The 24,421-nt window shown below is 40.6% G+C and overlaps 1 protein-coding gene across 8 annotated transcripts in view; it reads right to left on the reverse strand.

Annotated features, from left to right (window-relative positions):
• Positions 1 to 24,421, reverse strand: part of ANKS1B (ankyrin repeat and sterile alpha motif domain containing 1B) — a 569,458-nt gene that overhangs the window by 372,129 nt on the left and 172,908 nt on the right. For all 8 annotated transcript variants that reach the window (XM_078146721.1, XM_078146726.1, XM_078146717.1 and 5 more), the window contains exon 3: positions 11,442 to 11,594. In XM_078146721.1, coding sequence (XP_078002847.1) covers positions 11,442 to 11,594 — 153 coding nt within the window. The remainder of the gene's footprint in view (positions 1 to 11,441; positions 11,595 to 24,421) is intronic.

Consider the following 24,421-nt stretch of genomic DNA (forward strand, 5'->3'; position numbering starts at 1 on the left):
CAGTGAATCTAGAGGGTTGAATGCTTTCAGAGGATGGGGCATAGTCATAACTAGGGATTTTTATTCCTGGGTCAAGTACTATAAACCATGCTCAAGGCAAGTGACAAGAACAGATTCTTCATGGGAGGGGGAAGGGGTAAACCATCCCCTGTCAGGGGGATAGAAATCCCAGGACTCCAGGCCTTCTATGTGGTAGATTCTAAGTGCTATTTTTTTTTTCTTCTGATGAAGGGTCACAAGTGTGGTCAATGCCTTCTGAGTTCTGAACCCGGGAAAAGATAATAGTCACTCGCCTCAGTGATGGCTCTGGTGCATCAACATTAAATACCAAAGACTCTGAAGTCAAGAGGACCTAGGTTCAAATCCTATCTCTGATGCTTACTACTTCTATGACCATAGGCAGGACACTTGGGACTCAGTTTATCCATACGCAAATTAAGAGGGTTGAACTATCTTGCCTCTGAGGTCTCTTCCAGCTCTAAATCTATGGACCTTTGTGTGGCATCATTGACAGATTGCTAGAATTGGAGGTAGGGAAGATCACTGTTTCAAATCCAGCTTCAAACATTTTCTTTCTCATGCCTCAGTTTTCTCATCTTTAAAAAGGGGATAGTAATACCATTGACTTCCCAAGTACAGAAAGTGCTTTGTTAACATGAAGCACTCTAAGCTGCCCTTGACAGGGCAGTCTACTTTGGTAGAGATTGCCTCTGTTTCATTCACATCCCTATTCTCTGCTCATGTTATCTTTAGATTTATATGGATAGATAGACAAAGCATTTATTAAGTGCATACTGATGGTACTTTTCTGGGTACATAAGCTATGAGTTATGGGAGACTGTGCTATAGGAAATGAGAATAACAGTGGGAAGAGAGAAGAAAGCTTTGTTGTGTCTGAGAGTTAGGAAGACAAGGGTTTGAATCTTGCCTTAGACACTTAAGAGTTGTGTGATCTTGGGCAAGTCACTTTGTCTAAGTCTCAGTTTCCTTGCCTGTAAAATGGGGATAATAATAATGCCTTCCTCACAGGATAATAGTGAGGGTCAAATGAGAGGGTTTTTCAAATCTCTGATCATTAAATAAATATCAGACAAATAAACACCTTTAAATAAATAAAATTTTAAATAAATATTATGCCAGAAAAAAAGAGGAGAGATTTAAATACATGTTGTCAAGGACACCTAACTAATCTTCTCCCTCCACAGACGATAAAGCACTTTAATCATTCTTTTTAATACAAATCACAGGCTTTCACTATTCTAAGAAATGAGATAGCAACAAGTTTGGCCACCAAAATGTGTGCACCATTGAAGATTTTTACCCTGACAAATCCATTTAAATTTAAATTCACTTAAAGCCATCTTAGCAACTTGCTGGCTTCCATTAGCCTATTATGATCGGATCTTCTTTCCCAGTGGGGAAACACAACCCTAAATTTATCAAATGTAAAGCAGATCACTTTGTCTCTGGGCCTCAGTTTCCTCCGATATAAAAAAGAGGGTGTGGAAATGGACAATTTCCATGGCTCTGGCAGGTCTAGGTCCTGTACTCCTATGATCCAGACCAGTGGTATCAAACTCTAACAGAAATGGGGGCCACAAAACCGTACATCTCTGTGGGCCACATACTGACTTAGTTTTAAAATGTAATAATAATATTTATGTTTTGTTGTATTTTTATCAATTTTATTAAATACTTCCAATTATATTTTAATCTGGTGTAGGCTTTCCTAGGGAATGTTGTAGCTTATGTTTGACCCCTCTGTTCTAGACAACTTGAGCATTTCTACAGCCACTGCCACTGGATTCATTCTTTTGGGTAGTTTTCATTACTTGGAATGAACCTATTCAATGATAGGATATGTATAGGGCAAAAATTTATTTTTATTTTATATATTATTATGTCCTCATATTTATTTATTCAATCATAAATCATATATTTATTTGTGAAATTTTATGTATTTGTATAGAATATATTTATGATATCCTGTGGCCTTATTCTTAATGAGCATGGTATAGTGGAAATCAGTACCAGCTTTTGAGACTGAAGACCTGGATTTGAACTCTACCTATGAAGTCTGGAGAGGTCCATCACCACGTGGTTAGTCAGTCAGTCAAAAAGTTTTTTTATTAATTGTTTACTGTATACTACACATTATACTATGTGCTGGTTGTTGGCTACATGGTGATGAATGTTTTGGCCACGGCAACTCCTGAACTTACACAGGCTCTGTCATCTGCCTCAGTGGAGGTACTGATACCAATCCTGACAGATTGTATGCTGACAGAAAGCAAAACCTTTCTGTTATCTATCAGAAAAAAAAAGAAAAGTCCCAGAAGGCTGTTCTTATCCAAAGGTAAATGCCAATTCCTGGAAGCTATGTAAAGCAATTATTTTGTCCTTAAATGACTAATGCTTCTGGGAAGTATACTCTAATCTTATTCAGTGTAATTATGTAGGATTATAACCACTGCCCTACTACCTGTTAAAGGTTAAAGTTATGGGAGAGATAGAGTCATCGGAAAACTTGAGCTGCCATTTTGTTTCCAGATATGTCGAATGAACTGTGAATTGAACTGAAAGTATATTTTGATGACTGAAGAGTCAGAGTTCTGAACCTTTTATGTGTCTTGGATCCCTTTAGGAGTTTCATAAAATCTATGGACCCCTTTTCAGAACAATGTTTGTAAATGCACAAAACAAAACACATTGGATTACAAAGGAAACTGATCATATTGAAATAATTATGAAAATATCAAGGAAAAAACCATTCACGGACCCTAGGTTAAGAACCCTTGCTTTAACATGTAAAAATTGGACAATATCAGTTATTGGGTTTTGGAAATTTGAGGAAATGCCATATTGTTGAGCTGAGTTGATAGAAAAGTTTACCTTGGTTTGGCCAATTATCTTAAATTCAGTTCTACCAAAGAACTATGTCCTTAATTTCATACCTTGAAAAGGCAAGTGTCAATAACCAGCCCAATTGTAGTAGGCATAGTAATTGAGGGTTTTAAATTTATCTTGTGGGCAGCTAGGTGGTTTAGTGGATAGTGAACTGAGCCTAGAGTCAGGAAGACCTGTCTTACTGGGTTCAAATCTGGCCTTAGACTCTAGCTATGTTACTCTGGGCAAATCACTCAACCCTGTTTGACTCAGTTTCCTTATGAGCTGGAGAAGGAAATGGCAAACCGCTCCAGTATCTTTGCCAAGAAAACCCCAGGTAGGGTCACAAAGCGTAGGACAGGATTCAGCAACAATAACAGCTACGATGAAAAATTTATTTTGGAAACCCTTAGGAGCTTTTAGGCTTTTGTGAAATAATGGACTGGAAGGGAAGGCAGCTGTCAGTGCCCATGGGCAATTCCTCATGCTGGGGAACACCCACCTTAGTTGTGGCTCTGCCAGCTGACAAGGATAAAGTGCTTATTCCCCCCTGTTGTAGGCAGACATGATAACTATTTAAATATTGATGATGGCAATGTTTTATTTGTCTTCAGAAATCCTCCTCTCCTCCCCTCTCTCTTCCTTTCCTTTCTTCTTCCTTCTTCTCTCCTCCCCTCTCCTTTCCTCTTCTCTAAAACAGTCTTGTGAGATAGGCAAGGTGTGATTAGAATCATAGATTTAAAAAAACAAACAAGGTTCTAGGATCAGAAGAGACATTAGGGATCACTGGGTTCAATCCCCTCATTTTATACATGAGGAAATCAAGGCCTAAATAAATAAATGCTTCGCTCAGGGTCATACAGGTAATACAGGCAGAATTCAACCCTTGGTCTTCCTACCAGGAAACGTAGTGTTCCAGGTAAGAAAACTGAGAGTAAGCAGTGTGACTTCTTGAAGGCCAGTGTAGCCAGTCAGTGACAAACCCAAGGACATTAAACTCAATAGCTTCTAAGACCTTCTCCAGCTCTTAACCCTAAAGTCCCATGTCCTCAGATCTCCTTCCACCATCCTTTAGAGATTATGGTGTCAACCACAAGAGATAGGATTTCTTTAAGATTAAAAACGGGTTCTAGATTTGAACCTTGATTTCTGCTTAGGGATTTTGACTTTTTTTTGGCTAGGCAATGGGATTAAGTGACTTGCCCAGAGTCACACAGTTAGTAAGTGTTATGTGTCTGAGGCTAGATTTGAACTCAGGTCCTCCTGAATCCAGGGCCGGTGCTCTATCCACTGCACCATCTAGCTGCCCCAGGATTTTGACTTTTTACTGGACATTTATTAATGAGAAATTAATTAATCAATCAGCAACCATTTATAAAGGTACAGGCTGAGTGCCAGGCTCTGTTTGTTGAATAGATGCTCATTTTAAATAAGCAGAACAGAACAGAAGCTCATTTTAAACAAACAGGAAAGCAAACACTCTCATAGAGCAATCTTTCTTAGAAAACATCAGCCATAAAACAGACATCTATGGATACTGGCTCAAGGGAGATGCCTGTTTATCAGTACAGGGCTTTTACACTGGCTGCTTCTAACCTATTCTGATAAAACTCGATCCTACCTGGGATCTCATGCACAGGCCCTGCTTAGAATGCACATCTTGATAACTCCTGCTTCAGCTCAGCAGCCAGTCTCTTTCTTGGAATTTAAGCTTCAGCCTTGGCTTCAGGCTCCCAAACTCTTAATTGTTCCTTTTCTGCCAGGGTCCTGACCCACCTTTTCTGAGCTAATCAAAAGGAAGGCATTAAGTTGTCTCTCAAGTTCTTCTTTTGGCTGAAATAATAATAGTAATAAGAGTAACGGCATGTACATGCATGCCTTAAAGTTTATAAAGGAGTAGCTAGATGTCAAAGTGTTTACAGTGCTTGGACCTCAAGTTGGGCAAATCTGAATTCAAATTTGGTCTCAGACACTTATTAGCTGTTTGATCCTGGGCAAGTCACTTAACTCTGTTTACCTCAGTTTCCTCATCTGTAAAATGAACTGAAGAAGGAAATGGCAAATCACTCCAGTGTCTTTGCTAAGAAAATCTCAAATGGGGTCACAAAGAGTCATCCATGACTAAAACTACTGAACAATAATAAGGTGACATAATCTATCTGCCTGTTTCCTCAACTGTAAAATTGGGATCATAATAGTACTTACTTCCTGGGGTTGTTGTGAGGATCCATTAATAACATTTATAAAGCACTTAGCACAGTGCCTGGAACATAACAGCAATATGTAAATAGTATTATTATTAACCTCTGTCTGCCTCAGTTTCCTCATCTATAAAATAAGAATAATAATAGCACCTACCTCCCAGGGTTATTGTGATGATAAAATGAGTAAAGGTGCTTTGCAAAACTTAAAATGGTATATAAATGTTAGTTGTTATTGTTATTATTATTATTGAAATGGAAATTGCTGCTAGATTCAGAGACAAAGGATTAGGGTTCAAATCCCACTACTGCCACTTTCTACTTGTGTTTGGGTGTGGGATTGGCCTTGTGATTTCATTGGTCCAGGGAATTCCCAGGTGAGGAAACTCCTGGCACCAATGCAGATCAGAATCTTTCTTTGCCTTGATCTATCTCTGCTGCGGGGCACCAGATCTTCCCATCTTCCAGACCTACTCTCTGTCCACTATTACCACTCTTTCCTTGGGAAAATCACTTCCATTGTAGCCTCAGTTTCCTCATTTTTACAATTATGTGGTTGGAGCAGATGAACTCTGTGATCCCTTTCAGCTCTTAATATCGGATATGCTTCTTCCCCTTGGATCGAATTTTGCAATAAAGTAATATTTCTGTGTTTGGGATGGAGGAATTCCAGGCAAACCCTCACTCACCAATCAGAAGAGACAGTTTTGCCTCTCCTGTCTCCTTTCTTCTTCCCTCTCCTCCTCTCCCTCTCTTTTCTCCTTTCTGTCCCCCTCCTCCCCATCTTCTGTCTCCCTCTTCCCTATCCACCTTCGTCTCCATCTCTCTTTCTCTCTGATCTAATTTCCCTTCCTTTCCTCCTCCCTCTCTCTTTTCTTCTTATTCCCTCTTCCCATCTTCCTCTTCCTTTTCACTTCTCCCTCTCAGGCTCTGGCTTTCTGTCTCTCTTTTTCTTTCTCCTCCAATTTACTTTCTCCTTCTCTCCTTCTCTCGGGCAAGGAACACACTTGACCTCATCTACATACAATATTTGTTTACTTAATTAACTGCCACTTAACTGTTTTTCTTAAGGAAAGGCTTCTGCTTTGTTCCTGAGTAGTGCCAGGAGAGATTTTTCAACCACCCCAAGGCTCCTACACCACACCAGAAGAAAGAACAGACAATTCACTGGTTTCATTACCCTGGGAGCTTAAAGGAAGCCACTTTTAATAGAAACAAAACTGAATACTACTTGACACAGCTGTAAGGAACATATGAACCTCATTACCCCTGGAGTGTAGAGAAGCAGAAAATATAAAAAGGCCTTAAATTTATGGAGGGACTAATCAGTAATGCAGACCTTCTGAGAATGGTAACATGGGACCGTAGCTCCAGAGCTGGAAGGGCCCCCAGAGGCCATCCAGCCCAACTCTACCCACAGATAGGGTATGGAGATTCCCTATTCTACGGATGGGGAAACTGAGGGCAGGGTGGGATGTATAAGTTGCCCAAGATCACAATTTATAAGTGATAAAGCTGGGATTTGAACTCAGGTCCTTTGGCTCTAAGTTCTGAAAACATTCCTAAGGCTGTGATCACATCACAGTGGCAGAGTAGGGATTCGACCCTAGGACATCAGTGCATTTCCTACTCAGAGACATCAGACACACAAATATGCTCATAAATAAAATGGAATTAGATTTTTTTCTCCCACAACATGAGGCCACTTCCCGGTCCCAATGTTCCAACTTCCACCATATACATAGTAGGTAGATAGATAAAAAGATAGATGGCTCTCTCTCTCTTCCTTCCTTACCTTTCCTTCCTTCCTTCCTTCCTTCCTTCCTTCCTTCCTTCCTTCCTTCCTTCCTCCTTCCTTCCTTCCTTCCTTCCTTCCTTCCTTCCTTCCTTCCTTCCTTCCTTTCTTCCTTCCTTCCTTCCTTCTTTCCTTCCTTCCTTCCTCTCCCTCTTTTTCCCTCCTCCCTCCCTCCTTTCCTTTGCACCCTCCCTTCATTCATCCCCTCCTTCCTCCCTCCTTCTCCTTCCTTCCTTCTTCCCTCCCTACCTCTCTCCCTCTTTGCCTTCTATACAGTGAGAGGCAGCACATTATAGTGAAAGAAGTCCTAAGCACACAATAAAAAGACATGAATTCCGCATCTACCTCTGTTGCTTCTTTAAATGAAAGACCTTGAGCAAATCACTTAGCTTCTCTGTACCTCAATTTACCCATTTGTTATGGGAGAGTCTTGGACTAGATAGCATTGATGGTTCCTTCTAGCACCAAACTCCATGATCTTCCAAGTATTTGAGATCTAAATTCCCTTCTCATTCTCAAAAATTAGGAGTCTGTGAGAAATGGCTTTGACACTTTCTGGCCATGGGCAAGTCACTTTCTACTTGGGCCAATCAAAACCTCTCTGAGCTCATCTGAAAAAAGGACTCATTAGAGTTTAAGTAGGGTGAGGCCCCAAAGTGCTGAAATTTGGAGGACATCAACATCACTTGAAAGTCTCTCAGCACTGCAGAAACAACTGAGTTCAGCACTTAGTTATCTAGAGTAATTGGAATGGGAAGTTACTATTCAATTCAATTCAATGAACTTCTATTAAGTGCCTACTGTGTGCCAGGTACTGGGATAAACACTGGAAATACAAAAAGAGGCAAAAGACCCTCAAAGAGCTTACAATCTAATCTTATGATGCCATCTTACTAAATGGCATGGTGGTGGCTACACCCCAGGTAAGCTCATTCCTAGCTGGCCAATCTTCTCTTTCCCCTTCATTCTCCATCAAAGCCTTTGAAGACATTTTTCATTCCACTTGCCCCGAGTTTTTTATTAGTTGCTCCTGATGCCTCTCAGTACCCCCAGCCAACTCTCTAAAACTATTATTTATAGAGAGGTCACTAATTTGCATCACTAGAGTGAACTTCCACACTGGGAGTTCTCCACACCAGTGGGGTATTGTCCACCACACACATGCATCCACACCAACTGCACATACGCTCAATATATACAGATGTTGTTGGCTGGAATAAAGTCTGCTATAGTAATGTGGGAAATAAACATCCAAGGTCTTGGTCCGTGGGGCCTGCATGAATTGTGCTGTCCAATGTGAATGAGTCACACTTCTGCCCCCTTCCCCCAGCCCACTCCCTACCCGTGTAGGAATAGGGACGGGGAAGAAAAAAGGGGAATCCTCAAGAGTGTTGAAACCTTTTTCAGTCTTTTTTTCTCCAACACAAGGCTGCCTTAGTTACAGTTCTAAGACCTCAGCTGGAAACTGGCAGATTCCTAGGCCCACCTGCTCTCAGTATCTGGGCAGCCCTCCCTAAGGATGATGGTCAGGGAAAATGGAAGCTTTCAGGGGAGTTGGGATCATGCTTAAGGATTCTAGGACTGCTGCCCCTCCCCCCCACTGCTGTTCTGGTGGTTGTTCAATAGTTTCATTTGTGTCTCACTCTCTGTGACTCCACGCGGGGTTTTCTTGGCAAAGACACTGGAGTGGTTTACCATTTCCTTCTCCAGCTCTTTTTACAGGTGAGGAAACTGAGACAAAAAGGATTAAGTGACTTGCACAGAGTCACACAGCTAGGAAGTGTCTGAAGCCATATTTAAACTCACGAAGATGAATCTTCCTCGACTCCAGACCTGGCACTCTATCCACTGCACCATCTAACTGTCCAAAATTTGTGCGTCCGTGCAGGTGCCACAAACCACCGATTGAGGCATCTGGAGTCTGTTGGCAGCTGTATCATATCCAACCCTGTGGTAACAGTACACAGCAGGGTGGGGGGTTTTACTCTGTTCCATTCCAGAACATCAGGGATCACAGCACAACTTTGCAAAGCATGAATGACTCTAAACGCGCCTGTCCTTCATTGGGGAGCCCTGTTCTGGAGAAGCTGCTGTATGAAGAAATGAGACACACAGCCTATTTGCACCACTGACTGAATGGGAGCTAATCCTTAGAGCATATTTGCATGTACCATGTAAGATCCCCCCATAACAGATGGTCGTGAATATAGAAGGGAGACCAGCGCCAAGTTCCCAGTGGAGAACTAGGGGCAAGCCAAATAAAATAATGTAAAATAAAATAAAAATTTTAAATACAGTCGGGCTGGAAAACAGGTTTTGTTTTCTCCTATTGCCACTCCAACCTCTCCAGAATATGACCTTCAGGCAGCGAGAAACTCACAGCTTTTATGGGAAGAGAAGGAAACTGAACGTAAGGAACCGTTCCCAACATCATGGCAGCAAATGAGATAAAACATCAAGATTTGTGTTTAAGTGGCTCTCCATAAAAGGGCAATTTTAATCAGATTTTCCAGGACAGACATTACTCCTAGACTAGACATTATTTTCAGCCTTCGAAAAAATTAGCCAGTAATAATATGTATTATTCAACAATATTTTCCTATTTGACATTTGGGATAGCTAATGACATCTGAAAGAGGCGCTACAGTTTTATGAGAGAAATTGACTTTAATGATAGCACAGACCACTTGTGGCCAATTTGCGAAAATTATCATCTTTCTCTTAAAGTTGATGAAGGCCTCTTCTCATTCATCAGTACAGAAACATCCAAATTGGCCAAGTTATTCTCTAAAAGTTAATGTATGCTGTCTTCCTTTTCCCTGTAGGATCATAAAATCTTTAAGATGGAAGGAACCTTTGAGGTCATCTAGTCCAACCCCTATTTTAAAATCATGAAACCATTTTACAGTGTCCCTGAGGAGTGTTTATCCATCCAGCCTCTACTTGAAGACCTCTAGCTATAGGGAGCTCACTACCTCTTAAGGAGGCCCAGTGCATTCTGGGGATAACATTGTTAAGAAAATACTCCTTATATTGGGCAGAATCCTGGCTCCTTGAAACAGTCCTTGAAACAGGGCCAAGCAGATTAGGTCTGATTTCTCTTCCATAGGTGGCTGGAACTAGATATATGGTTTCATCAGTGTGGAGAACTCCCAGATGAGGACCTTCCTACTTAACCTGCTTTGCAACCTAAAGTCTTAGAGAGTTGTTCGGGCCACTCAGAAGTCAAGTGACTTGCTCTAAGTCATACAACCAGTGTCTGTCAGAGGCAGGAATTCCTGATATGGAGGCTGGCTCTCTCTTCATTCCATTCACACCACCATCTTTCATGGCCAACACTCCAAATCTTGGAAACTGGCCATCGTGTCTTCGCTTCTCCCCATCTTCTTCCTCTAGTCTTCTCTTATCCGTGCTAAACACTCCCTGAAGTTCCTCTGACAGATCCTGAGAGGAAGCTTTGTATAATTGAACTTCAAAAACAATCATCACAATACTAAATCTAAAATCTCAATTTTGTTTTGATGTCTTCATTTTCTGGGAAGCATCATGGCCGAATGGAAAGATGCTAGAGAGCCAGCCTTGGAATAAAGAAGTTCCAATCTTACCTCTTGACATAATGGCTGGGTGACCCTAGACAAATCATTTAACTTCTTGGTGCCCTCATGAATATAAGTGGTGTAACAGAAGCCCATCTACATTGGTAGAGGAATTTTCCTCACTGGGAGTTATACCCCACCTTTCTACGTGTTCTCAGAAGCAGAGTACTTGAGACATAAACAGAAAAACCTAAAAGAGGAGACATCCTACTTCTTTCATTCAATTCAGTTACTTTTGTAGATCTACTGACATTTAGTTGATCTTAGGTCATGCAATGGTTTGAATGCTATGCCAGAGGATGTTAACCAGCTTTCTAATATGGACGAACCAATGTCTGTTCACTGAAGGAAAAAAGTAATAGAGATAAGACACCACTTTCTGGAAACAGCATCTCCTGTAACATCTTATTAAAGAACAATGAGCTCCATCCCTTTTCCCAAACATGCCAGTTTAGATACATGACTAACGAAATATAAAGACTATGTTAAGCTCTTGAATGGTAGCTTTCATCTTAGGGAGTTAAGGGAACCAAGAATCAAAATGCAAGCCTGCATTTAAAAATAATGATGCCATCACATTTGTAAGAATGACTCTTTAAATGACCACTGAGTAGAGCAAAATAATTTCCTTACATAGGGAATTCCATGATTTTTGGAGAGTTTCTTTATGTAGTGCAACTATCCCTTAGGAATTCTCTACCTTCTAAGAGTGCCCCTCTTTCTCTAAATTTTGGCCTTTAGTTTATGATGTCAAAACCCTGCTATGGGGGTTATGAATGATAAGAAAATGCGGGGTATGCAAAGAAGAAAGGTTTAAGTCCATACAAAGGGAAAGGAGGCACCCACAAAACTCTGTTCAGATGTCCATGGCAGTCATAAAGAATATACAAATCATTATTCTAAAGTAGGAATTCCATCCACCATGGGCTGCATGGTGGAGGGGCCATTCAGTGATTGACTTACATTAATTAGCTCCACCTCCCAGATTTTTTTCAACAGGTCCATGGATGTGTAGCCATTAATGAGGAAAGATTTGGTGTAGTCGCCCAGTTCAATGGAGTCCAGCCACTCTGCCACGGAGGTGGGATGGTAGCCATCATGGCCAATGGGCCTCATCTGGAATGAAATTTTAAAAATTATTGTTAATGTTAATTTTAACCGATGGTTTTGTGTTCTCATGACAGGACGTGTGCTGCAATTTGAAAATGCATTTGATTTGAGTACCAGATCTTTCTGGGAAGAAGAATTAGGATGCAAACAGAGATACTGTATGTATAGCCTCTTGAGAATTTATTCTGTTAACAGCATTAAGCAAAATTGTTAATAATTCTCAAGCTGAATTCGTTTTCAAAGAAGTGCATTTGAAGATTCCCAATTCAATTTCTAAATTTACCCATTCCCTTCTTCCCATCTCCCCCCCCCCATTTGAAAACACTAAATCTGTCAAACATCTCTGCCTGGGATGTTCTTGGCAAATTGTAGGGAGAAACTTCAGAATCTAATCTCAGGGTTGGAAAGGGTCTTAGAGTTCATGTCAACTGAGCCAGAAGATCTGAGTTTGAATCCTTGCTTTACCACTTTCTACCTGTGTGACCTTGGACAGGTCATTTCATCCTAATGGCTCTCAGTTTGCTCATCTATAAAATGAGTCATCTTAGCATCCCACATCCAGATGGCCTGGAAAGTCTCTTTCAGTTATAAATTGATGGCCTTATAATGGTATGATTAGATGACCTCTAGGACTCTTTCCAGTTTTTGATCCATGATGCTGAATGATTTTGAGTTGGATTCAATGCCATTTGGGAGGCATAGGATTTTTGTCTCCAAAGGTGGGCATCATTGCCTGGCTCCACAAAATAAAATGCTCTATAAAACATGAGTTTTTAAAGGGATATATATGTATGTGAGTGACTCAAGTGGAGTGGCCAATGTGAGCTTGCTGAAGCAACAACACGTTTCCGAGACAAGGCCCGTAGAAAAGACTGATGAGGGTTCTGAGACGTTGTGTTCTGCAGACACTCTGCGGTATGTCAGACATTAATATAGAGCACACTGGCAGACAGCCTCCCGTTTTTTGTCAGCTATATACAGAACATTTTTTACTTTCCGAGAACAAAGAAGTGTGACAGCAACATAATGCTTCTGAGCTTAAATTGGAGTGAGAAAGCAATTGAAGACAGAGAAACTTCTGAGCTCAACATTCTGTGGGAATTATCTTTTAACCCTGATTTGAGGATTAATTTGAATTTGTGTTTGGGGAAATGGGTCTATTTTCAGGATGGGACAGATTTTATCACTTCAGTTACTGTGGAGGGCAGGGACCCGTTCATCATCTTATAACATGAGTCCTTTAGTGAGATTCCTGCAGACCAGGCAAACTGAGTCATGAAGGCTTTCTTCTTGAGGATTCACATATACAAACATAATTCCTTTGGTTTGCAGAGTGGCATAAATTAGAACCTTTTACATGGCCATATGCAATCAGTTTGTGTTGAAAGAGGTTCTAGAAATAGTTATGAGGACTGTAAAATGTATGTATCTGGCAGGAGCGGCAGTAGGGTGGGGAAGGGGAGGTGCCTTCTAGCTCGGTTGTGAGGCATTCCCAAAGAGCCAGTGTGGTTATATCCCTGATCTTTCTGAATATCAAGAGATTAGTATGAATACAGCTGTGTGCTAGTTAATGTTTAACACCCAGTCCCACCCCCAACCCCCATTTACTCAGGATATACTTTTAAGCTTAACCTGAATTATTAGCATTTTCTCTATCACTTTCTAGAATCCAGAATATCAACAAAACATTAAATCAATCCCTGCCATGTCGAATTTGCTAATTTCCAAGCTGTAAACACTCACATGGAAAATTTAACAATCGACTCGAGCTAGTTTGAACTGGTGCCAACACATCCCTGGATGGGTATGAGAAATCCATATTTTCTGCATTTACTTGTCATTATTTGACACGCCTACTCCCTGCTTTTCTCTACTCTTCCTTCCTCTTGGGGTTTCTTTTTCCTTTCTTTTTAAAAATTCTTTTTTTGCATCTCTTCTTTCCTCCTGTTCCAATCTTCCTACTGATTTCCACCTACATACAATGCTTTCAAAATGCTCATTGTTTTAAAGGTGCAGTGGAGCCCTTTGTTCATGCTGGATTTTCAGCTCATTTTTCATAAACATTTTGTAAAAGTTCTTGCGATTTATTATATAACCACCACCAAAGAGCAGACAAAACTTCTCAGTGCTCAGCACCTTCTTTCAAGGTGAAGAGCTTTATTACAGCAAATGCCACATCTGTCATCATCCTTCAAGCCCATGAGTGAGAGTCACAATCCATTCATACCTGCTTGTCCTTCATGATTTTTGTCTGTGTCTTAAAATCCTACTAGGAAAATTAATCCAAAGGTCTATGGGACTTCTGAGTCTTTCAATGTTTTGTGGACACTGGGGCAGCATTTAGACTACCTTCATTCTCATTACATGAACGGCTTCCCTTCTACAGCAAGGGTTCTTAATTCAAGGTTCACAAACTTTATTATTTATTATTCTGACAGCTGTATCTCAATAGAATTAGTTTTCTTCATAGTCCCCTGCATTTTATTTTACATATTTAATAATATTTTTAAAAGAAGGACTCCATAGGCTCTACCAGACTGCCCAAGAGGCCCATGACCCCCCAAAAGGTTAAAAACTCCATGTTCTAGACTCTTCCCCTTTTGGCCCACTTTCTATGCACTCACTCTCGGCCAGGTCAAAAGAGATTGGGTTAACAATCCACACAGGAAAAATCAAATGGATGAAAAATAGTTTTTGTTCAAACGATGACTAGTCACTGGATGATCTATTTATCTCCTGGGTTAGTGATATTTTGGTGTCTATTTATATGCACATGTTGTTTTCTCCCAATAGAGTATATGCTTCTTGAGGGCAGGGTCTGTTTTATTCTTGCCTTTGTATCCCTAGCTCTTTGCACAGAACCTGTCACTTATCTGCCAGCCAAAGATGAAAACTGGAGAATCATCAAAGATTGGAGTTGGTGTTCAAGGTCATGTAGTGTTCACTCCCCCCCCAGTCATAAGCCTGCTTATGTTGTCTAACTGCAAGGATCAGACACATGGCACTGAAGAATTGACAACAGTCTTTGTTTATCTTAAATCTGTTTGTTTTGTTTGACATTTAAAGCCCCTCACAATCTGGCTGCAGGCTACCTTTCTAGGCTGATTACGTATTTCTTTATGTCATGCATCCTATGTCCTTGCCAAACCAGCCTTCTTACTATTTTCTGTATTGCTATCCCATCTCCCACAAGTCTTTCCTTCACCAGGCTAAATATCCCTACTGCCTTCAAAATGGAGTGATTTTAAAGCCCTTCTTTATCCTGGTTACCTGGGACACTGAAGCTTGTCAATCTCTCTACTAAAATGTGGTAACCAGAGCTGAACACAGCACCACAGATGTGGGTGAACCATGACAGAATGCAAGTGGGCTACTGCCTCCTTGTTTTAAATCTCATTCCTCTCTTAAATTAAATTAGAAATTTTTTTTGGCCACTATATCACATCATTGACTCATATCTGAATTGTAGTATACTAAACTCTCTAGATTTTCTTTGCATAAACTGTTACATAAAAATGAAATATTTGTAAAACAGCTTACACATTTTATAGCACTATGTCATATTATTATTATTATTATCATCTAAACCTACATTTGAATCCTACCTCTGACACTTACTGGCTGAATGGTGCTGGGCAAGTCTCTTTTTCTCAGGACCCAAGTTTTCTCATTTGCAAAATGGGGGTATGACTTGTAAGGACTCTTCTAGATTGAAATCTATGGTCTCATGATCCTATGATCCCTCTTCCTCCATCCTGCTCTTATGAAATTGATTTTTTTGAAGATATATTTACCTCTTATAAAATTCATGTTATTAGATGTTGACACATTACCTTTAGTAAGAGGTCTTTCTTTGTCCCCCTCAGTACCAGCACCTTCATTCTGAGACTGCCTCCAATTTGCCCCGTGTGTACCTAGATTGTGGTTAACTGTTTGCAAGTAGTCTCCTTACTTAGAATGTGAGGTCCTTGAGGGCAGGAATTGTGTTTGCCTTTCTTTGTATCCTCAGGGCTTAGCTCGGTGCCTGGCACATAGCTGGTACATTCTACACACAAACAGACTTGACTTGATTTATTCTAGGTTTTGTGAGGATGGTGTAGTGGAAACAACTATGGAATTGGAATGCAAAGACCCAGGCCTGAATTCTGGGCCTGTGTGACCTTGGGCAAGTTGGTGAACCTTTCTGAACTTCCATTTACTCATGTGTAAATGAAATGGATGAATGGACGAAGTGACTTCTAAGGTTCCTTCTAGCTCTAAAACTAAGGATCTTCTAAGATGTCAATGTGACAGAAAACTACTTCCAGGTTCCAACAAGCCTGTAGCAAGGCTTTCAACAGTGAAGAGTATGGGATGTGATCTTTGGGAAAAGGTGGGATGGGAAGAAGATGAAGAAAGGATGTGGAAGAGGACCTGAAGGACAAGTCTGGAATCTCACAGAAGTGACTCTAGAGAGAAATTTTTATCAATAATGATATCCTACATTAATTCACCTCTTTGTTTCCCATCTCTCCCTTTTCTCTTTTATCCACTTTAGTGGGGCTGAATTAATATTCCTGAAAGATATCTGATCATCCCACTCTCCTGCCCAGAGCTCTTCACTGATGCCTTTTTGCTTATAGAACAAAACATAAACTCTGTAGCCTAGTTTCCAAAGCCCCCCACAATCTGGTTTGAACTTAAACCTTCAAGTTTTGTTGTATATTAATCCCTTTCATGAGAAAGAGTTGTGGTACGGTGGCTAGAAAGCTGGAAGACCTGGGTTCAAGTATCATCTCTGATAACTATTGGTTGTGTAATCCTGGGCAGGTTATTTAACTTCTCAGGGCTTTAGGGAGGTCTATAAGGTCTATAGGGACCTTCCTAGGTGGTAAGGGCAGCTAGGTGGCACAGTGGATAGAACCCTGGTCTTGGAATCAGGAAGCCTCATCTTCATGAGTTCAAATCTGGCCTCAGACATTTACCAGCTTTGTGACACTGGGCAAATCACTTTAACGCTATTTGCCTCATTTTCTCATCTGTAAAACGGCTAGAGAAAGAAATGGCAAATCACTCTAGTATCTTTGCAAGGAAAGCCCAAATGGGGTCAGAGATGTTGGACATGACTGACACAATTTAACAACAATAACTAAAGATAAGAAGCATAGAAGGTGCTAACCTGAATTAGTAAAGGGAATTTTCTCCTCTGGGAGTTCTCTGTATTGATGAAATAACTAGTCCAGTCAAGATCCATATCTAACCCTATGTAAAATGCTATAGGCAATGAAAGGCTGTTTGTCTCCTGCCCTCCTCAGTCTAGCAGGCTAGGTTTCTGAATAGATACACAAAACTCATTGCACTTGAGGTCCAGAGGTTGGCGAATGGCATGTATTCAGCATAGAAGTCATTACGTATAAACAAGGTGATTAGATTACCACTAAGACACCTTCAAACTCAAAATCATCAGATTCTATGATAGATTCTTTTAGCTAAATCAATAAAGGAGTGTGAACATCCATGCTGACTCATCTTATTAAGTTACAAACATTATATACTGTGGACAATGCATTACGTGGCCTGTTTTTCAAGACCTACAGCCCACATGTAGAGCTCTCTTATATTCTCCTGCCTTATCAGACTCCACAGCACAGATCCCCACAGGGGTATCTCTATTGGAACCCCTTCTCAGGGGCTGCCCCACTTTGGCAGTTCTCCACATCACCTCGTCCCTGCTGATGCTATGTTGCTCTCCTCTGTTTCCTTTCCCTCATTGTGCTTACCTTATCACCTGAAGAATAGGTTCTGTTTGCCTTCAAACATATTCTTTTGTTCCGTCATTTCAGTCATATCTGACTCTTCATGACCCTATTTGGGGTTTTCTTGGCAAAGACAAGTTTTGCCATTTCCTTCTCCAGCTCATTTTACGGATGAGAAAACTGAGGCAAAGAGGGTTAAGTGACTTGCCCAGGGTAGCTAGTAAATGGTTGAGGCCAGATTTGAATCCAGGTTTTCCTGACTTCAGGACCAGTGCTCTATCCACTGTACCACATATAGCTAAATTGGTAGACAGCAGAAAGTAGACTGGATTTGTAGTCAGAAGATGGAATTCAAACCCAGTTCTTCTGCTTATTACCTGCGAGACTTTTGGAATGTAATTTATTATCTCATTTCCTCAGCTGTAAAATGAGGGGTGGGGGATGGACCACATGGCCTCTTAGGTCTGTTTGAGCTCTAACTCAGTGATCTGATGATTCACTATAATAATAATATTTGGTATTTATATCATGTCTGTTTTATAGATGAGGAAACGCATTTAGAGTTTGAGTGACTTCCTCCTGTTAATTCAGATATCAATTGTCTTATTCAGAATTTGAATTCAGGTCTTCCTGACTCCAAATCCATTGCTCTTTCTACTTCATTACATGTTGTACTAATGTGCTAATGGGAGAGGGCTCCTCTGAACCCTCCAACCTAGGTAATGCATAAATCATGACAAGGATCTTCTGAAGACAGTAAGTGACCATTCTTTGATCTTTGTATTAACTTGTTGGAAACTTCAACACTTCGGTGTATTTATGATCTGTGGGAGCTGGGTGTTTCTGGTGCTGATCACAACTCATATATGCCTTCTTATTTATAATGCATTACATTAAATTTCATATAATTAAAAATATAATTAAAGTGCATAATGCTGTACATTGTCCACTAAAATCCTACTCTAGGGCCTCATTGTGGTATGGGGGTGACCCTGGGTTCTCAAAGACATCTCAGGGGTCATTGAGCCCCAAACACTCATCTTATGGATGAGGAATGCGTATTTGCCCAGTACCAAGCTATTGTAAATCTCTTACTGTCTCTTTCTTTCACTTTATTGTGATTTGAGCTTCTAACTTTTGCTTTTGATTCAGATTTTATTTCCTACATCAGGTATTTTCAGCTCCGTGACTCATTTGTTTGGTCAGTGGAAAGAACACTAACTCTAGAGTCTGAGGACCTGGGTTCAAATCCTGTTTCTGTCATGACTACCTATGCTGCACTGGAGAAATTAATTTAATCTTCCTAGACCTCATTTTCCTTGTCTGAAAGAGTAAGGGGTTTAACTAGATGACCTCTGAGGTCTCTTCTGGCATTAAATATGATACTGTCAAGCTATTACCAGTATTCTGACCTCCCCCCATTTTTGGGGAAATTGTTTCATTTTCATTCCCCCTCACCCTCCTTCCTTTTGCTATCTGGAAGTGGGTTCACTCAGCACTATGGACAACAATTGGTTATACTCCTTGACTGGATCTAGGCAAGTTCATGATAAGAGGTCAATAAAGATGTAGGCTTTAGTATAATATAACTTCATGAAAGGTAAGTAGAATCCATAAGTGCCAGAAGATACACTGGCCCTAGAGAGACTAGCGATTCTCCACTAAGGGTAAAGATCAGTATGTAGAAGTAACTTAGTCATAAGATGTGCTTCCCTCCTACAGCATATTTCCAAGAAGGGATGGGAAGCCTGGTGAGACTTTTAAATCAACCATTCAATCAACAAGCACTTATTAAGCACCTAGATAGCATCTCTAGGGATTACAAAGTCCTAGGTAGGAAACAAGGGTTTGGGGCATGGGTCAAACTTTCATCTCTTTTTTCAGTCAAAGACTTGGCCCTTTATAAGGGAAAAGAGGGCATAGAAAGTGAATAACTGGCTTTGTAGATAAAAGAGAAGAATACTATTTGCTTTTCTGGACTATACTTTAGGATTCTGGATCTATGGGCTTCTGTTTTGGTATAGAGTCCCTCTCACAAGGACTGTGAAGGACATACCTTACTGTCTTAATAAAATCAAGAAAGTTTCAAACGGGTAGTAGAAAAGAGAGAAATACACCCATATGTTTATAATGTCACAGATTCAGAGCAGGAAAGGAGCTTAGAGGGAATCTAGTCCAACCCCCCCCCCCATTTTGCAAATAGAGTACAGAGAAATTAATTAACTTGTCATCGATAAAAGAAATGACAGAGTCAGGATTTGAACCCAGGCACTCTGACTCAAATAGAGTGCTTTTTCTGTGCCACACAGATAACGCTGCAAATTTCTTTAGCCTGGGGGACATCTGGAATGTCATGGAAAGAAGAAAAACAACGACCAAAGAAGAATAACAAAGTGCCCACTAATTTAGAGGTGGAAATAACTCGGAAGAGAGTCATTAACAATACTTGTGCCTTCTATGTCTACACACCAATGCACAGAGTATTGGAAATAAACAAATTTAATTGAGGTTTTAGTAGAAGAAATAGGGCATGTGGATATCATCAATGCTTGCTAGTATGGCATTAATGATTGAAAAGTAGCAATGAAGAGGTATACCTGATTTAAAAATCTGTTACCAGACTTACAGGAGTAATGGGGATAATCCTGCATTGACTGCCATTTAGAGCTAGCCACTGCCATGGAGAGCTATGAGGAGGGTGATGACCGAGTTCAAACAAGGTGAAATTTATGGAAATCAATGTAAATTTCAACATTTAGGCCAAGAACATCAATAACACAAACACAGGATATAGAAAATTTGTCTAGATAACAATTAACATAAAAACAACTTTTGGCTTTAACTGAGAAGTTGAATGTGAATCAGCAGTAAGATATGGGTATCCCCCAAAAGCTGGCACAATCCAATTTGCTTCTGTTCTTCAAGGATCCTTGATTTTATCAGTTTCACTTCGACTTTGGAGGCTATTGAGCTTAACCCTCTCATTTTACAAATATTGAAACTAAGGCCCCTAGAGAGAAATGACTTGTCTAAGATCACATAGATAGAGCTAGGCAGAGCTCAGGTTTTCTGACTCCCTAAATCAGTGCTCTTTCCACTGTACCACTCGGTGGTCCAACCTCGTGATAACTTAAATATTGACACTGAGAAGGCGGATCTTGTTCAGAGAACGGTAGTCAGGATGAAGAACAAACCTGAAACTATCTCATATGGGAAATGATTTAAGGAAGTGGGAATATTTGTTCAGGAGAAGAAACCAGCTCCGGGCTACATACATAGTGACCTCTTAAAATGTTCGAGAACTGTGACATGCAGAGGCATGAGATATATTCTGAATTCTCCATAAAGTAAAACCGGCATCATTTGCTGAAAGGCACTGGGGAGGCAGATTTAGTTTTAGCATAGTGAAGGATTTCCTAATAATCAGAGCTGTCACCAAATGGAATCAGCTACTTTCTGAAGTAGCAAGTTTATTGTCACTGGAGGTATTAGAAGCTGAGTCACTGGATCACAGAATCATAGTCAGAGCTGGAAGGGACCCCCAAAGGTTATCTGTTCTAACCTTCTCACCTTGGAGATGAAGAAATTGAAGGGCAGGGAGTTTGGTGATTTTCCCAGGATCCCAGCCCAGGTGACTACTTGTAGAGGATGCTGTGGGAGGATCTCAGGTGCCAGGTGAGGGGTTGGGCTAGTTCCAGCTTTCCTCCCTACAATTCCATGATCAATCCCCTTGCATACCTCTTCCTCCTCTCCATTTCAGATATCCATTCAATGCTCTCCTTTTCTTGAATCCTTTTCCTCTTTCTCATTTTACATATGAGGAAACTGAAGGTCAGAGAGGTTAAATGACTTGACCAGGTCACAGAGTCTATGAACTGAAGCAGTTATGTCTCAGGTTAGGTTTTTCCCTCACTGACTATTTTCAATCATGCATTTGTGTCAAGGATTCCTGTGACATTGATATCTGCATTTAAAGGGAGATCAGCTACTACTGATATATCCCTTTTTTCCTTCCCCTTCCTTCTCTCTTACCCGCACTGGCTTGAACTCTGCTTGGACCTCCAAGGGGAAATATTTGCTGAAAATTGTTCTTGGAAAAATAGACATAATGGCTTCTAAATATGACTGAGATACTCTGAAGACTGTTTGCTAGTATAGACACAGGAAATGCATGCAAAGGTTCCCAAATTTATTCGGCCTACCACCCTCTTTTAAAAAATTGCTCAGCACCACCCCAGAAATCTACTTTCTTTAACCCTTCAATTTTTTTTTTTAAATTTGTGTCATTTCAAACTATTACTGATCCCCTGGATCATTCCAGCACCCCCTGGGGGTGGTCTGGCCCACTTTGGGAACCTATGCTAGAGTAAGCAAAATCTGTTTCCCTTGGCACTAAGAAATGCAGCAATTTGGAAATTGTTGGAACTTTTAGCTACACAGGCCATGAATTATAATATGAACTGATGATCACAGTTGAATGTTTCTTTGAAAAAAAGCCCACCTAATTCTGATTCTGAGTACTAGTTGAACTTTATGAATTTTCTCCATATGGAGGAGGAACTACATTGTAATATGCATTCATAAATATTAAAATAGGATAGTAACATTTGATCCCCCAGCTGCAATACCTTCTGTTCAAAATGAATAATAGTAGCTATCGGATATACGGCGTTTTACGATTTGCAAGACACTTTATGTCTATTCTGTCATTAGATTTTCACAGTAGCCCTTTGAAAGTTGATTAGATTATTATTCCCACTTTGCAGATGAGGAAACTGAGAGTGAAAGGTTAAGGGATTGGTTTGGGGTCACATTGCTAATATGTGTCTGAAATCGGATTTTAACTCTGGTCTTTCTGACTTTAAGTCCAACATTCTATCCAACATGTCACTTAGCTGCCTCAATTTCTGTACACGCAAATAGTTTGTGTGTGTATATGTGTGTGTGTATGTGTGTGTGTGTGTGTGTGTGTGTGTGTGTGTGTGTGATCTTCCCTAATGGAATGCAAACTTCTCGAGGGCAGAGACTGTTTAATTTCTGTTTCTGTGATGCCAGAGCCTAACATAATGCCTAGCAAATGGGAGGTGCTTCAGAAATGTTTGCTGCTTACTTGATGTTTTCAGCTAGATAGCAGTTATCTGAAACACCACTGAGATTGAAAAAGGCAACAAAAACAACAAAAAGCCATCCGAATGGCCAAAACAAATTTTAGAAAGTGCTTTTGTCTTAATACAAGGAATGCCCTTCAATCCTTCCTTCAGAGCCCATTTTCTCTTATTTTATATTCAATTTTAACAAGCTTGGCTATTTGATGTCTCAGTTTACTACAGATAAGAAGCAGATGATCTGAAGGGGGCATGAGCATGGGGAGAAAAGGGAATACCACTAGAACTGTGGAAGTTGACTGCAGTAAAAGTGACAGCCAGGGAGGAGGCAGAAAAATGATCAGAAGCAGACAGAAGGGTTCATAGTCCTCTGTGGTTTTGGGTCACTTATCACAGGGGGCAAAAAGGCCTTCACACATCAAGAAAGCCTAAGAGCATGATTCCAGTCAGTCAGTCAGGTAAGTAGCATTTCTTTAGCACTTACTATGCATCAGGCACCGCTGCTAAGTGCTGAGGATACAAAGACAGTTCCTGCCCTCAAGGAGCTTACAATTTAAGGGGGGAGACAACATGATAATCACCAAATATGAGCAAGATATGTAGAGTAGGAATAGCAGGTAAGCTCAGAGGGAAGGCAGCAGCCAGAGGGTGGAGCCAGGAAAGGCCTCCTAAGTCTTGAAAGGTGCTAGAGAAGACAAGAAGCAGAGGCAATGAGGGAGAAAACCCCAGGCTGGAGAATAATCGGTGGAGATGCACAGAGTTGAGAGATGTGTGTGTGTGTGTGTGTGTGTGTGTGTGTGTGTGTGTGTGTGTGTGTGTGACACATAGCAGGTGGGGCCAGTGTAAATGGATGCCAGACAGGGAAGAGAGAAGGATGTACAAGGCTTTACAAAACAAAGAGGCCTGGGAAGGTAGGAAGGGGCCAGGTGGTAAAGAGCTTTAAGAGGAGAGTTTACATTTGGTCATAGAGTAAGTGGGCTGCTAATTCATTGCCCCTGGCATTTAATTTGCTGTGGTTGTTCAGTCCTTTCAGTCATGTCTGAATCTTCATGGCCCCATTTGGGGTTTTCTTGGCAGAAATGCTGGGTGGGGTGGTTTGCCATTTCCTTTTCCAGCTCATTTTACAGATGAGGAAACAGAGGCAAACAAGGTGAAGTGACTTGCCCACAGCCACAGGACTATCCAGATCTGAACTCTGATCTTCCTTTCTCCAGGGCCGTTCTCTATCCATTGAACTACCTAGCTGCATCTTCATTCATTCACTCAACAGATAATTTCCCTTTTGCAGAGTTCCAGACAGGAGCCACATGCTGTATCATCTCAGTTGTACCTACGAAGCCTTATTCACCTCTCTATATTAAGCTCTCCAGTTCACTTTTCCTATTACTCATATTCTGAACATCTGTGTATAGACATCATCAAAATTATTACTGTCTTTCTTCCTTGGCTTTGTCATTTGTGGATTCCTGGGCATTTTAACTGCTCTTCTTCCTCTGTTAGACCTATGATTCTCTGTGGCATTTGGCTTAGTCATTATACGTGGGCAGTTTTCTTGCCTCCTCTTCACGTTCAGTTGAAAGCCCTCTTCATCAGATCCATTAGTCACTGGGCAAATATACTGTATCCAGTCCTGATTATATAGAGTACATTCCCAAGCCAAGAGCCCATCAAACCAGTATCTTAAGGCCTTTTCTCAAAATCCCACTCCCCAATGCTGCTTTCTTAATCAGCCAGTTACTTCCCATATTCTCCTGAAGCCTCTACCTTCAAACAGTAACAGTAATGACAATACCACCTGTGCTCATAAAGGTTTTAGTTTCCTGTCTAGTGTATGGGTACTTACCTTAGGGTTCATACACTTACTTACAAAATATTTGGATAAATGTATATCAGTGTAATTGGTTTCCTTCATGATTCCATGTATTTTACTTCATGCATTTAAAAACATTTGTCTAAGAAGGGACCAAAAGGCTTCATGATGCTGATGAAGGAT

The sequence above is a fragment of the Phascolarctos cinereus genome, unplaced genomic scaffold (assembly GCF_003287225.1).
Source record: "Phascolarctos cinereus isolate Bilbo 61053 unplaced genomic scaffold, phaCin_HiC Scaffold_1;HRSCAF=81, whole genome shotgun sequence".
NCBI lineage: Eukaryota > Metazoa > Chordata > Mammalia > Diprotodontia > Phascolarctidae > Phascolarctos > Phascolarctos cinereus.